The sequence below is a fragment of the Pleurodeles waltl genome, chromosome 4_1, assembly GCF_031143425.1.
Source record: "Pleurodeles waltl isolate 20211129_DDA chromosome 4_1, aPleWal1.hap1.20221129, whole genome shotgun sequence".
NCBI classification, from domain to species: domain Eukaryota; kingdom Metazoa; phylum Chordata; class Amphibia; order Caudata; family Salamandridae; genus Pleurodeles; species Pleurodeles waltl.
This window is the reverse complement of record NC_090442.1, coordinates 300,357,452-300,373,109: the sequence shown is the minus strand read 5'-3', so window position 1 is coordinate 300,373,109 and position 15,658 is coordinate 300,357,452. Positions and strand designations below refer to the sequence as shown.

The 15,658-nt window shown below is 44.7% G+C and overlaps 1 protein-coding gene across 1 annotated transcript; it reads right to left on the bottom strand.

Annotated features, from left to right (window-relative positions):
- Positions 1–1,514: 1,514 nt before the first annotated feature.
- Positions 1,515–15,452, bottom strand: LDHB (lactate dehydrogenase B). The gene is made up of 8 exons (XM_069228382.1): positions 15,316–15,452; positions 9,187–9,326; positions 8,079–8,196; positions 4,980–5,153; positions 4,671–4,844; positions 2,607–2,724; positions 2,018–2,141; positions 1,515–1,772 (listed from the first exon to the last, which is right to left on the bottom strand). Exons 2-8 carry the CDS (start codon positions 9,313–9,315, stop codon positions 1,605–1,607), a joined length of 1,005 nt encoding a protein of 334 aa, XP_069084483.1. The 5' UTR covers positions 9,316–9,326; positions 15,316–15,452; the 3' UTR covers positions 1,515–1,604.
- Between the last annotated feature and the right edge of the window lie 206 nt (positions 15,453–15,658).

The following is a 15,658-nucleotide window of genomic DNA, read 5'->3' as shown; positions in this document are numbered from 1 at the left end:
GCTCCCCGCTCCATTTAGTGCAGTACTCTCAACTGAAAAATGAGCTCAGTTTTCCACTTGAATTTCATCAAGCTGGGCAGATGTGCCGCAGCTGGCAAAATTCAGAATGGTAGCTCTGTTGCTTGTTCGAACACTGTAGTAAACTGATGATCACAAGGGAGCTACTGGCAGTCTGCTGCTGGTGTTGCATGTTCAGGTCCAGTCTTCATGTCACAATGTTTTAATAGCAGAGAAAGATATTTGAGAGCTCACTTAAAATGTGAGCTAATTTTTCTTTCTACAGCACTAACCGTAATTTCTATGGCTAAATGAACCCTCATTTTTCCCTTTCTAAATTAAAATGTTTTAAGTCTTACCAGTATGACTCAAGATTCTTTCAGGTGTACCACATTTTTACCATAAGATTGTTAGTGCTCAAGTAGTTCTATAGAACACAAGAGAATCAACTGACCAGCTGCTCCTGTTGGAAGTACGTGTTTTAGTGAGCATGTCAGACTTCATTCTCATATGGCTGACAAAGATTGTGTGAGTTTACAGGAAACACTTGTTTTAGCTTTTGGAGCCCACATAATCTTTTTTTCCTTTAAAGTCTCAAAAACTACTGCACAGATTTATATTAAATCACTTTCTGGACCAAGAGCTAGCTTCCTGCCACATTTAGTGGCATTCTGTCCAGCTATAGTTGTGTTCATTAATATGGGAATTAACATGGAACATGCATTTTTCACCCCATCTCAGCCCCCGCTTGATTTACAAAAAAATAATTAGCGATAGGATAGTTTTGGAAAATTTCAAAGACTTGTTAAAAAGGTGCCAGATTTACAGGCAAATCCTACCTATGGAAACTAGGTAGGTAACTACATGCTGGCAACTGTCAGTCAGTAAATAAGATTGTGTGTAATATATATATATATATATATAATAAAAATCACACACACTTGATTAAAGCTTGTGCCTGACTAATTTGACAAACCTTTGGTTTGCACACGATCCTGTCTTTCTTGACAAGCCAAATTAGTTTCACTGTAATTTAATTTTGATGCCGATGCAAGCTCCTTTCATACACTTCCACTTGATCATGCCCCAATCACATTTTACCAGCTGCCTAGTGTCATCAGCGCCGATAAGCACGCAGTTAAAAATAAAAAATAAAAAAAACGACATTTTAAAGCAAAAAAAATTATATACACACTGCCACAGCAGTTCGAGAGGTGTGTAGTGATGCATGTTAAGTATGGTCCAGGTGGGGCCATGAAATAAGCTAGAGGTTCATTACTTATAGGAAGATTAATTGATCACCTGTATGGGACAGATGCCATATCTGTCAACCCCAACCAGACAAACTAAGGCACATTCTATATACACTTTTGTGGATGGTTAGACGCAGCACTGGGTAAACCTACTTAATCATAGCCATACCAGAAAACACGCACACATAGGTTGGTTAATGGCCCTTAATTACCAAAATGTTTAGGATTGCCTTCGAGGCAAACAGCTAAGAAGCTTCAGCCAAGCACATTTAAAGGTTTATTTGCGCGAGTACATTTGATGCTACAAAGATAGTTTGTCCCAGCATGTGGCCACACCAAGCCGAGATGCAACATTTACAGGTCTTTCAGATCTCTCTGGATACCCCACAGTGTGTCTGCACTTTTCTTCAGTTGAGCCTTCTCGTCATCCCTGAGCTGGAGGTTGATGACGCTGGTGAGCCCGTTGGCATTGAGAACGCAGGGAAGGCTCAAGAACACTTCTTCCTCTATGCCATACATGCCCTGGAACACATTAGCGTATTAGTGTCAAACAAAAAAATGCACATGCATAACGTGTATTCAGAAGTCAGAGCATCCAAGAAAGGCATATTCAATGTAGAAAGTAGACAAGTCACCGAGAAGCGGGTGTGTGAAACATTAGGTTAACAGCTAACTTTAAGTCCAATTTAAAAGGGAGACTGCAACTTGAATGTAATGACTGCAGGACTTAAAACACTGAGTGCATTTCATGTTTATAGCCAGCTTACCTTCACCATAGTGGACACTGGATGAACTCTGCTTAGATTCTTTAAAATGCTTTCCGTCAAATCAGCAATGCTAAAACCAATGGCCCAGTTAGTGTATCCTTTCAGCTTGATCACTTCGTAAGCACTGTAAAGTGTCACAAGAGAGCAAGTTAACAATGGAAGTTGCACTGTGTGCACAGTAATCTGTGGATCTCACAACGCAAATATATTTCCATCAAATGATATTTTGGAAACTGTTCACAATTATTGGCGGCTACAAGATGGACTGAGCATGTGGAAGGTAATGAGGGCCTGCATCAGCAGGATGAACAGATAATGGCTAAGCTCATGATAATTCACTTCAACTATAAAGTTCTGTTGGCTAAGATATTAATGTGATCCCAGCATGCCCAGTAGATAAGAATCACGTAATGTTAATTACTCAAAGGGAGGAGAACAAAAAAATATAATAATAAAGTCGACCACAGCCATGTGAAGTTTAGCTTCATTGGATAAGTAGCTGTGCAAACCAATACTTTATGGTAAGTGAAGTGTACCGAGATGGTCTTAAAGTACATAGTTCAGAGAATATTAAGACACTTTTCCATACCTGTCAACCACTTGCTTATGAACCTCTTTCCAGTTCTCAGGGTCTTTGTCAGTACCAAAGCCTGGATCCAGGGACTGAAGTTGAACACCAGCAACGTTAACTCCACTCCAAACAGGAACTAAGTCAAATGGAACATCTCAGACTTAGATCAGATAGTAACATTGTAAATTCTTGCTTTATTTAAAACAGTACCTGCCGCATTCGAGACGTAGATTAGACCTGGAAGTGCTAGTTGAAGCAGTTCCCAAGGTGAACACCTGCAGTTTTGCATCACAAGGCGAAACACCAACTCATGTTATTTGTGGTGCAGGCCATGTGGTCCAAAATTGCCAGCCACTTGTAGATAGTAGGATCCTAAGGATCTATTATTTCATTGCAATATTCACCCAAAAATTGGCAATTCCTCTAGAATAGCAAATGTTCTAGAGACAGAGGCATATTTGTAGATAACGAGAAGAAACAAGTTAAATAGCAAGCAAGAGTCCAATTTGCCAGTAGATTCTTAATAAAAATTGCCCATTGAAACATGTTGTGAGAACAAGTCCAACATTTGACTTTCGTTACAAACAATTACTAGCTGAAACGTGGCTCACACTGACGGTTGACCGAGTCTGCAGTTCCAGAAGTCATTTCGTTTACCCCACAAATAAGATGCAAAAAAAAAAAAAAAAGTGGCTATTGTGAAAAACTGGTTTCCTTATGTATTCGATAGGGCCCAGTGGTTGAATGCTATAATTCAAGCAGTGCTGCGTTTTATTAACTTATCCTCGTTAAGGATAGTCCTAATCTGTGTGGCCTCTCCCACTAAAGTTGTGGAAAATGCTAGGCTCTTATTGCTCTTTGCCCAGTCGAGAATAACTCGAGTCATTGGGATGCCACATGCAATCTGGACCCTAGACCTGAAAAACTCTCGACTTTCGTATCAGACTGTAAAATGCCAATGCGATGGCCCGGTACTGGTTAGCATGGAACTGTTAGGAGAAGCACCCCAATGCCCTGCCGAACCAGTCACCAGGGTGGCAGCATGCTAGAACTTGTTTATTGATGGGCAGTGCATTTTTATTTAGTTTGGCAGTCGTGTGGTTCCACTGATCACCGAAACATGCGACAATTACCGTAAATTTTTTGGATAGGAAATATGTGAAACTTGTTTGCAGTACCAAGGTACTTAAAGCGTGCCGAATTACTGGTGAAAAGCTGAAGTTCTGCAAATCAAGCCAGGGGTAATCTTTTTTTAAAGGAAAAAATCACTACTGGATCAACGTTAAGCCAAATCCTATTTAATTGCTCTACCAAATTGTATTTTCCTCGTGACTTATTACATCGCAAAAAGACTAATAACCCTTTGCAGTTCATAGATCTATTTATTGACATGGTTGTTAAATTAGTACTCCATATTTCTACACCTCTAATTTAAATGTTCACAGCTGACAAACCAATCAAATATGGACGTAACTCCTTGTTTGAGCCGGATTGGTTGACTGAACACAGCCCACTGAGTGCTGCCATTTAATACTGCCTGGTTCATATTCTGCACCACTGTAGGATAGAAGGTATTCTTGCTTCAAAATGGTTAGCGTAACCAACTTCAATACTGCAAGAAACAGTGGGTTGTCCTAATGTGCATTGTACCTGCACTAGTACGAAGCTTACTCTTGCTCCTCCTAAGCAGAAAGCCAGGGTTAGTGTGCCAGAGAAACGAGGTTTACCTAAAGCTGCTTTTGTGGTCTGAACTCTGTGCCCCTTTTTTGCCACAAACATTCAAATAGAGCTACACAGAGTGGCGGGAACTAGTAACTGGGTAGCCGTCTCTTCTGAAGCACGTTAGACATCACAAACTTCCAAGCTACAAATTATGCAGCAAGAGGCCCGGAATGCACAGGTCAGGATGCAGTATCGCAGGCTTCCAAGAGATGAAAAACCCACACATGGCTTTAGTTTCAAGACCCAGTTCAGATATTTAACAAGTGCAACATATGTAGTCAATGCAACTATTACTCATTCAGTTTGACGAATTACAAATCTTTGAGACTTATTTTAATGGAAGACCTTTAAAATGCTTACCACTGGAGTCTCCGTGCTCTCCCAAAACGTACCCATGGCAGCTGGAAGGGTGGACCCCAAGCTTCTCAGCCATAAGGTAACGGAAACGAGCAGAATCCAAATTGCATCCACTTCCAATCACACGATGTTTAGGGAGCCCACTCAGTTTCCAGGTCACATATGTCAGGACATCCACTAAGCAAAACAAAGTATATATTTGCAAAGGTCTACAATATATTAAAGCATTCCAAATGCAATCCGCCACTGAGTAACAAATCCAGCCACCCCCCAAAGGGAAAGCCCCCACCTCATCCATTAAACGTAACGCACCTGGATTGGAAACTACAATGATGATGCAGTTAGGGCTATACTTCACAACCTGAGGAATGATGTTCTTGAAGACATTAACATTCCTTTGGACTAAGTTGAGACGACTCTCCCCTTCTTGCTGGCGGACTCCACCAGTAATTACCACAATCCTGGAATTCGCAGAGACTGCGTAATCTGTACAGACAAAACAATCACCAGATTAGTGGCACCATTTCCACAATGACATCCATAAAGTGCACAAGAGGGGGGTGGTTTGAAATTGAAAAACAAAAAACAACCTGAACCGTCATAACCTAATCAGACTGATGCTAAACTGGTTACAAAACCAGGAGGAAACAAAGAAATTAGTTACTCATTGCATATCGCGATAAGACCTACACTTCAACTCAAGATTTATAATCTGGTTTTGAGGACCTTCAGTGATGGTGCAATTTCTTGGTAGGCCGAATATTACACATACAAGGCAGCAAACATTCCCTCCAACAGCCGAAGCATCACTTTACCTGGAAGGAAGAAAAGCTAATACAGGAAGCCTCCATATCAGAAGAAACCAATTTGCTGACAAGTCCAAAATCAATTAGAAAAAAGATTGGGGAGGAAAAAATAAAAATAATAATAATTATGATCCTACATCCAGAGCTCAGTTTCACAGGCAAATCATACCTTCCATAAACCCTGTAAATCTAGGACTGATGCCTTTTGGAAAGGTTTCTCCTGCTTGTATGCAGGACATCTAAAACCTCTACATTGAAACGTGCTCATATTTTACTTGCTCAAAGTGACGATTCTCAGCAGTTTGAGGTGGTCCTTTTTATGGCCGAGCTAGCAGGAGATTAAAGCAAGGCCTTTTCAACTCTTCATTAGGCCAAGTAAACGTGGACTAGAGTATGGACAAATGTGGCATAGACATCACTTGAACAATGCTGCAAAAGCCATAATGCAATGCATCCAACTATGCGGTCGTAAAGGCAAACATGTGCATGCAATACAGCCAAGTATCACTACAAAGGCATGTCGCTTTGCAAACTACAAAATAGTTTACCATGCTACTGTTGCCTTTTTGCATCACTATGGGGACAGACATCAGTAACAAGTACCTACTATTAAAGGTGGCACATTCAAATGGAGGAATAGCCTGCTTTGTATGACTAAGTGCCTCATGCAAACCATGAGGTTCCTCAAAAAGGAGGAACATGGCAGACATACTCTTATCAGGAAGAATATGTAAAGCTGCAGAGTAGAGCACAACCTTTCTGAAGGTTTTTATGGCTTTACAGCAGAGCTTAGTTACCCGGAGCTGTTGGAGCTACAGCTGGTGCAGAGAGAGAGTACCCCCTGGGTGAGCCAACTACCTGCACAGCATAACCTGTGGTAATAAGTTTTCCATAGTGCATATTTCTGTAGCTGCCTGTGGTCCCAATTCCTCAAAATGTATCATTTTCAGATAGTCAACCCATCTATAATGCTGCCAATGCCTATAGATTAGATTGCCACGCCACTTAATACCATTACCTGGTTTCTAAAGCTGTTTTCATGCTACAAATCAATGTAGCAATGCATCTGAATGTTTATCGGAAAATATTCCAAAGTAAAAGAATTTCATAACCCTCGATACCAGTGATATGCGCGTTAAGAATCCAAGACTGGAAACCACATCTGTGCGACCTGAAGCAAAGTGATCACATTACCCAAGAAAGAACTAGCAAGTAAAGTGTGTGCGTGCTTCCAAATAGCTAAAGGTGGGAATTACAGGTTAGGCATTACTGAAGATAACCTTACTAAAAACACAAACAGGGTCTAACCAATGGCCAGCTAATGACTATCGAAAAAAAAAAAAAAACGAAGGTCACTCATGTCCATCCATTTAAATTTGGACATCTTTAGATACGAGTATGCTGGGGTCCAAGTGAATTATTAATGGTATTTTCATTGCGATAACTACTTGTATCATGCAAGTTAACTGCACCACACCCAACAGCATTCATTATTCTCCAAGAAATTAAGTTTCTGAAGAAAGAATGTGATTAGTCCACTAAGATGAACTGATATGCAAATTAATGCTTAATTGTTCCCACCTTGCTGGTAAGCCGCCACCAGGGCTTACTGCTGCAAGATGTTCTGGCCGGTAAAATATGGGCATCATTTAACTTCGCAGGGCCCTAAGGCAGCCGTAGTAAATGGGAATTCTAAACTTCCAAATGCTGATCTAAACTTGTTTCATGACACTTAATGAAATGGTCCGTATTAGAAACGGAATTATCTACAGGTTAAAAAAATAAAAAAAATAAACACACACGAGGGCTAAGTGAATTTAAATACCGCTGCATTTCTTTAATATGTTTAGCATTTGGTTTTTGATTCCCATTCTCAGACTTCCCTCTGAGAGTAGTATAATATCCACTGGGGGCTCTTGAGTGGCAGAGGTGGGAAGCATTTGAATTTAAGTACGTAAGGACATTTCTTAAGCACGCTAATACAAACAGTATGTCTAGGCACTACATCACGTACTCAATATTCATACATCCACTTGGCTTCTGCAAGATGGACTTGATAGGTCAATGTAGTTTGGTCATTTCCAAGGCTGTTTCAAGGTATAAATTATTAACGAAGTACCACCTAAAATCTTGTAAATTGAAGGCATTTAAATAGGGTTTGAGGTGTGGTGGTTCTAGTAGGTGTGCCATTAAGGATGCTGTTGCAGCAAGGAGTCGATGCGTTCCCAGCACCAGCACAGAGCTTGCCACTTTGCCCATTAACTCCTCCCATAACATCTGATGACTCATGCATTCCAGTTTCTGCCATGGAGCTTTCCTGTACCCCTCAAGGATAAAAGTTAAAGCATCTGAAACCAAGCTAGGTTTCTCCCAGCAGGACAGAAAACATTGCAGCAAAGTGATCTGAACACTTGTACCCTGGACTCAGCGTCTGGTTAAATCTATAGTTCAGGCTATGCCATACATAAACATTTAGCTTGAGGGGAGAGGGTGGGGAAGCAGCAGTTGTAATATTGTCAGGCTTAGATAAACCTTGGATGCGGCACCAAGATAAAGGCCCTACATGCAACTCACATACCAACAGTGGTTGAAAGTTATACCTTACCTGGACTGGACACTATCTTGGGGGTTTTGAGGAACAAGCTCCCATGCTGCAAATCCATCATTTCTCCTTTCAGCTTGTCTGCCAAAATATCAACCAGGGCAAGTTCGTCGGTAAGGTCCTGCAGGATAAAGTGTAAGCACAAGTTTGAGGCCGATACCCACCTATTCAACACATTCACTCCCCCTCCAGCCCCCCACATCCACAAATGATTCTCTCAATCACCACTTTTACGTTTCTGGAATGTGTAGTCCTAGCTGCACTCCAAGCTCCCTTTCACTGTCTGTGGCCCATCTCCAAACATCAATGGTACTTTTATGGAAGCCATGGGGCTGTACCATTGCACTGTGGTGACAGGAGCATCATGTTACTGATACTATCTCAATCTGCGATGACAGCGTTAAAGGCATAACCCGAAGCTCGAGTTGGGGGATTTAGTTACCAAGACTCCACTTTTAGTTTGATCTGCTGAGTGGCTGGACAGCGATGAGGTACAGCTGGGCAGAAGCCAGACAACAGCAGACACCTTTGTATGCCCAGCCTCTTCTCCTGGGGTTTTAAGGAGCACTGAATACTTGCCTACTGAATGGGACAGTGCAGTCAAGAATGCTAGGAGATCAGCAAGAGCCATGTTGGCATGGAGTGATATTCTCATCCATTCAACTGATGTCCAGGAAAGTGTCCATAAGCAGCCAGTAGAAGAGGAGGGCAGCTGAATCACCTGCTAGACATCTACTCCTGAACAGAAGCTTCAAGGGCCCCACTTAACTTTACTCCACAGGGCCCACTGCACTGAAGGCAGACACCCCCTGACTCCATCACACACACAAGCTCCTCCCAGCTAAGTCTGTACTATGTACATTCTTTAGTGCGTCCATCTGAAACGTATCCACCTTATGGGTGAAATGCACAACAAAGTATGTACACCAAAAATGCATTAAAAAAAACAAAAAACTCAGTTGCTCCCAGGTCTCTTCATAATAGGACACACAAGTCAGCTTTAAAGACATTTACGAAAATAAATCCGAGTCCTGGGTACACAGTGCATCTACAAAAGTCACTGGTATGCTAAACTAAACACCATCCAAACCGGTTTTGATTAATACATTACCCTTAGCAGGATGCTTGTTGCGCAGGCCATACCAACTTGACCGACCCCTACGATGGTGACCTTGCTGGTAGGAACGTGAGGCTTCTCATCAGTAACAGAGGTTATCAGTTTTTGGTGCACTGTCGCCATTTTGATTTAAACTATAGAAACAAAAACTAGCATTAAAATTACCGAACAAAACCAAAACACGTTCAGCTTACAATTCATGTAAATGTTCCAGTCGGCCAACGAGTGACTCCAGTCCTCAGTTCACTGCGCCAAAACCAAAGGTACTTTCTCTGCACAGGTTGCTGCTACCACTGTGGCACCAATGATGTGTTAATTGGTTCATTGTCTATGGACTACAGACGAGACTACAATAGGAGCAGTCACAACATCACTGAAGGCCAATCCTAGGAACGTTGTGTATGAAGGTGTGAAGAGATTCCCCTTATAGTAAAGTATGGGAAGCTAATGCACCAGTAGTGGCCCTCTACATTTTGAACAGGCGCAGCATGGAGGCCAGCTCATGGGGTGTGTATTTAAAAGTTTTGAAGAGGCTGCCACCTGTGTCCCTGTAGAGAGCATATTTTTTGCTGTGGCTGTGATGCTCCATTAACAGGGACCTACTAGGTAACTGCTAGACCTCAAAATGTAGGATTTTCAGGTTGCAGACATGGAATATTACCAAAGTGAGACTGTCAGCAGCACCAGCTACAGAGATCCATCTCCAGCCTACACACCTCATACCTTCACTGTACATGTACTATTACCAATTAAAGCTGATTAGTCGACCCTGTTAGATTGAAGGATGCATGTGCTGCCTTCTGAGAGGCAAGCTTGTGTTGCTACTGCCAGCCTCTACAGATTGGGAAAGGGAAAAACATGCATTGCTGCTGCCCAACTTATAGGGTTCTATGATTGAGAAACCCTTTGATGCTGCCCTAGCAGTAGGCGTCACAGGATTTAGGGAAACTTGCACCATTCCTGCCCAAAGTGTACCTGTTATTTTACAAAGAAAAACGAACATGGTCTGTTGCTCCGTTTAATATTGTGGCATGAGACCAATAATCTTTTTGCTCAACCTGCATACTTTTTTTTATTATGCATCCATGTTTAATAAAGGGAGACAAAAATGTGGACCAAAAGGTACATAACGTACCAAAACTACAGAGCACATAATTAGGAGACTTTACAACCAGTGAACGGTATTATTCAATACTGACAGCACTAGATGAAGGACCCACATGTGAAACATAGCATGCTTGATAGGTAAGGGTTTCTGCATCCTATAAGAATATATTACTATGTTAATTCTATTAAGGGTTGTGATCCTAGGTGTGTTGTGCTTGTTTCATGTTTATGTCTGTTTACACAGCCTGTAACAGTCTTACCTCTTGCCAGTGTTTGCTACTTGTCTTGCATGTTACCTAATCATGTAATGTGCCTCCTACTACAACAAAATACCCTTTTCTCTGTTAGGGAAAGGTGTGCTGCTACTATCCATGTTGTACTTGTGTTATGAAAGTCACATTTTCACTACACAAAAGGGAATTTGCATTGCCAATGCTAGGTTTAATGCATGATGTGAATGAAACTGCAACCCCTCAATACATGAGCAGTGTTTAGTTGTAACTGTGTGAAGCAGTTTTTGAAACGCACTAGGTGACTTTGTAAACTTTGAGAAGTCATAACACCTTCACCAGTTTGTGATTTTAGGCAACATCACTTTCAGTAGCGGCAAAGGGTGGCTGGGCGGAGGCAGCAGATAAGAATTTTTTAAAAACCATTTGCCTGCCTCCCCACGGATTACTGCTCTTATGTTCCTCCAGTTCCACAACTGGAGGCAGGCTCCCCAGACTGCCTTGCAGCCAATCCCAATGCTGCTGGCAGCATGAGAAGAGAATCAAGATTGGCTTGAGTGCCCTCGATTTGTGCTCCCAGGCACACTGGGAGCCTGTGCCTGCAACACCGCTTGGGTTGGAGTCAGATCAGTGCGCATGTCAATTTGGCCACCCATAGACTGCCAGCCAAACCAACATGTGGCCTGAGGGGAACGCACACCACTCCCCCCCTCCATGGCTGTCATCACGATGATGGCCCTGCCCCCAAGACTCAACCAGTGACAAAAAATAAAAAGGATAATAATAAAAAATAAAAAAATAAAAACTTATCATCATTTTATTTTTCAAGTTTTGCCTCTGCTGGCAGGGGGAGGGGCCGGGGACTCTCGCTGCCTTAATGGAGGGAGCCGCCCTGATCACTTTGCAATCTAGGTCCCTAAATCCAGAAAGAAACAAAAGTCTCACTATTGAATATGCAGTTGCTGAAAAGCAAGGAACGGCTCATTTCAGTGCACTTATCTGGCCATAATTTCAGTTGGTGGGCCGACAAGCACTCTGAGTCTGGCTCTTTTGAGACTTAGATCCACAGCACAAGCATGAAAATTACAAGGGGAGGGGAGAATGGTGACGAGAATGAATAAAAGGGAGAAAGCAGGAGTGAAATAGAACCTGCAATAAACGATTCAGGCAGGGAGTGTCCGGTGGTGGAAGAAAGGTACGAGTTGGAACCAAGATTATGCAGCTTTGGTATCCAACATGCTGACATTCAATATCCCCGACTGCAGGCTTCTGGGCAAAATTTGCGCCCAGCATACTCTTTAGCAAAAGAGCCACTCCTTTGGAATACATGCCATGCTTAAAAGACTGCCTCCTGTAACAGTGTTAGCAGCAGAGACTTCGAAAATGATAAAATGAGGTCCTGGCACCCCCCTATTCAGGTGGAGTGCCTGCGTGTGACCTTTCCTGGAACTGGTCCAGCACGTGCTGCCTCACACGTGAACGCCCCTTCTTCGGCCAGACCCCATCCCGCGCTAATATCAAATTGCGGCCCCCACGTCCAACACAGTGTCTGTAACGGTGCAAGACAACCGCAATTTCCCACGGCGGGGACGTTAACACGTGTATCTCCCCGCGAAGTGAGAGAGAAAAAAAAAAAAAAAAAAAAACTGGCGAATCTGGACTTAGCGCTTATGTGGCAAAGTGAAATCTTGATTTGGCCGCCTGCGTCTCACTCGCTCGGTTCTCTGTAGGCTGTGCGCGGGGTTCACAGGCGAGACTGCCTTCCTCCACTGCCCTACCACTATGGAAGGCGTCAGTGAGTGAGGACTCGAGGCCCGTCTCTTATCCACCTGGCTTATCTCAAAACCTCCCTGGGATAAGCTGCGCAGATAAATAGTCTATTATTTCCTAATGGACGCCGTGCACTTCACTAGGCACGAGCAGTTTACTGTGCGAGTTACAGATGGCCCACTTTATCGCACAAATGCCCTTGCACTAATTTCCTGGGTGGCGACATGCCAGCTGCGGGCTATAAAAAAAGAGGAATGTTGTACCATATACAAATGGAGGCGTGGGGGGCAGAGTGGGTGTTGTAGGTGAGTAGCTTAGTGTTACTGTCACCACGCTCCCGCACCATGGCCCAGCAATGTTTCCCCCGGCAGATGCTTCATGACCCAGTGGCATGCAGGGCGCTGCCCACCTGTAGACATAGTCGACTCCACAGCATCTCACACCAGGGGAGCCCTGGGCTGAGACTCGATGCCCGCCGACCCCCATCCCACTAGGACTCTTGGCGTCAGGGCACAGCAGCACGGGAGGGTCAGACATTTTGGATCTGCTCCAGATTAGGGTGGGGAGCAGACTGTCGGGGTAGTACAGTCCGCTCTCCTGTCCTGCTTCCTCTGGAGCTATGTGGGAAAGCCAGAAAAACTGCTTTCATGAAGTGTTGGAAGGAGGTGTTAGGGTGATGGCTGACGTGTGATGACCAGAAAGTGCGAAGGGGATGGCAGTGGTTGTGATGAAAGATGGCATGACAGCTAAGAATGGGGGAGATAGCAGGGGACTGGCAGTTGGGGGTTGATGATGGTGGGTTAGTGGCAGAGGAGTGGTAGAAGAGTCAAAGGAGTGTTGTGGGTGAGTAGAATGACGCAATTTAAATTAAAGCCAGAGAAGGCGACGGCAGATGAGGTGAGAGGTTAGAGGGATTAAAGAGCAGGGCGATGGCAAAATATTATGGAAGGAGTGAGGCCGTAGCAGGGGAGGGGGCCCTCATAGCTAGGGGAGGAACGGGGGCGGGGTGGACGTGGGAGGCAGGAGGAAAACAGGATAAGTTAATGGTAAGATAGTTTAAAGCCTCAAAACCCCACTATGATAAACCAAGGAAAGTCAGTATAACGCCAAAAAATGCTTCAAGAAGACCCAACTTTATGCCACAAAAATTCAAGTTTGGTGCAAAATCCTGGGAGTGGCTAATTGCCACTGGGAACAGCAGCACCTGGACCCATCCTTGGCGCTGGGCTAAACCAGGTGTCACGTAACAGCCTGGCTGTACAAGCAGTAGGAGTGGTTAAAGCAGCAGTGGTACGAGGGGCGCGGACCACCTACATCCTAAAAGTTGTGCCAGGTTCACTGAGTTAATATCTGCACTGACAAGCTAAAGGGTCAACACTGCCAGGGCCACGCATTGCAGGAATCGGAAAGAGGGTGCTGCCATTGAAACAATGTCAAACATCCTTTGTGGCCCAGACAATGACAACTGGTAAGTCCTAGATGGTTGGGACAGCAGTGCCTCCGCAAGACTCATCCTGTGCATTTACAAGGCTGTTTGGTCAAGCGAACTTGAACAGAGGGCTCGGCCGAGAAATCCAATCAAACGCCGACTGGTGACGATTCCCTCCCGGCGGATCTCTGCAGAATCCGAGTGAAGACGCAGACCCGGCGCCAATACCAAAGGATCAAAGGGGCAAACTTGGATGGGAAACCCCGAGTTCAAATTCAGGCGGCTCCATGTCATCAGATGCCCAGACAGCCAACACCGGGCGACCCTCCTCCCCCCAAAAAAATATTGCAATCTAATCCAAAATCCTTCACACGTCGAATCGAGGCAACAACTCAATGAATGCACGTGCTAATAAAATAAAAGACTTGGGGTGGAACAGCCCGTTCTTGGCGAGAGGCCAAGTAGCAGCCCTACGGACATCTGCCAGGACCCCGGTGATCTGCGCATGCCCCGGCCCTCTGAGGTCCACTTAGACGAAGGACCTCTAGCGAAGGAATGACTAACTGGAAAGAGTAGGGCTGAGCGTTTAGGGTTCCTTAAGTAACACGGACCCAAGCCCATTTTACGTACCTTCACTTCTGACAGCTGAGACCTGCATCTGAAAACGTGACTGTTGCATCTGAAGCAATGCGAATGAAAGGAGAGACCATTAACATGCTAATTAGGGACAACTTTAAATCAACCAGTCGAACAGCGAAGATTCTACGCTAGCGGACACCCAGTTCCCCCAGCAGTAGCGGAAATGTGCCTGACGTGCAATGACATTGATAGGATTACACTGTGCGAGCTAGTAACTTGCACCTTATAACCAACCACCAGGATTTTGATAATGGTGCATCTCTTACATGGTCCCCCTACAATCCAGTATCCCGCTATGACGGATGGGCGAGGCTCAAGCAGTGACGCTCCGGCTCGCACCAAAAGGTAAGTTTGTTTCGATATTCACCGCCTGCAGGAGCCTCGTTGCGCAGTGACGCGGATATAAGCACCCAGAGTCCTGCTAACTTCCGGCAAAGGCGATTCAGCCGAATGGATAGAAACGTGGCACCGATATTCCGAGCAATCTCGTGGAAACGATTCGAACCTGGAGCAGATTGAGTAACCAGTTCGAAAACCCAGTTTTGCTATTTAAGACGTGTGTATGACTTACACAGAGATTGTTTAAACTTAAACATTTGACGTGCTCACGCCAGCTCACTGCCCCGCCCTCCAGGGATGCGAGACGAAACGCACCGATTCCTCGGCGTCTCAGAGCGGCACAGCCTCAAGCTGGAAGAGCGCCATCACTACTGCCCCAGAACAGGGAAATAGATACCCCGGGCGGATTAAGGAAGAGACTGCGGCGCTCTCATCCCGTCATCAGACGAGGTTCAGAGTAGGACACCGAAAGAGGTTCGCGCCAATGTTCCTTGGAAACCGCCACATTGAGAAGAAACTTAATCTTTTACTTGTTAGACTAAGCAGCCTGTCGCGTCGTTCCACAGGTAACCCAAACTTTAGAAGAAACTTCCGCCCTACTATACGCACCTGCGTGGGCCGCGCCAGGGGATGCTGATGTGACTGGTGATGGTCCGAGGAGAGAGTGGGCGCTTTCTGCACAGAACCAGCTGATGGAGAAGGGTGGGGCGTGGCCAGCTCATTAAGTTACGCAATGGTGATTGTCGTCTCACGCAGTGGCCTCCGGTGTCCAGTCTTGCGATTGGCAAAGCAGAGGCACACCCCTGAACCCCGCTCAATCCCCTTCAAGGACACAGACTGAAGTGAAGGTCCCGCCCCGCCCCTGCCAAGGCCACTTCTAAAATCAAGTTTGAGAAGTTAGGTGGGGAATATGGGGGGGCGCTCTAATACAGGGGCGTGCCCTCCTCCGCCA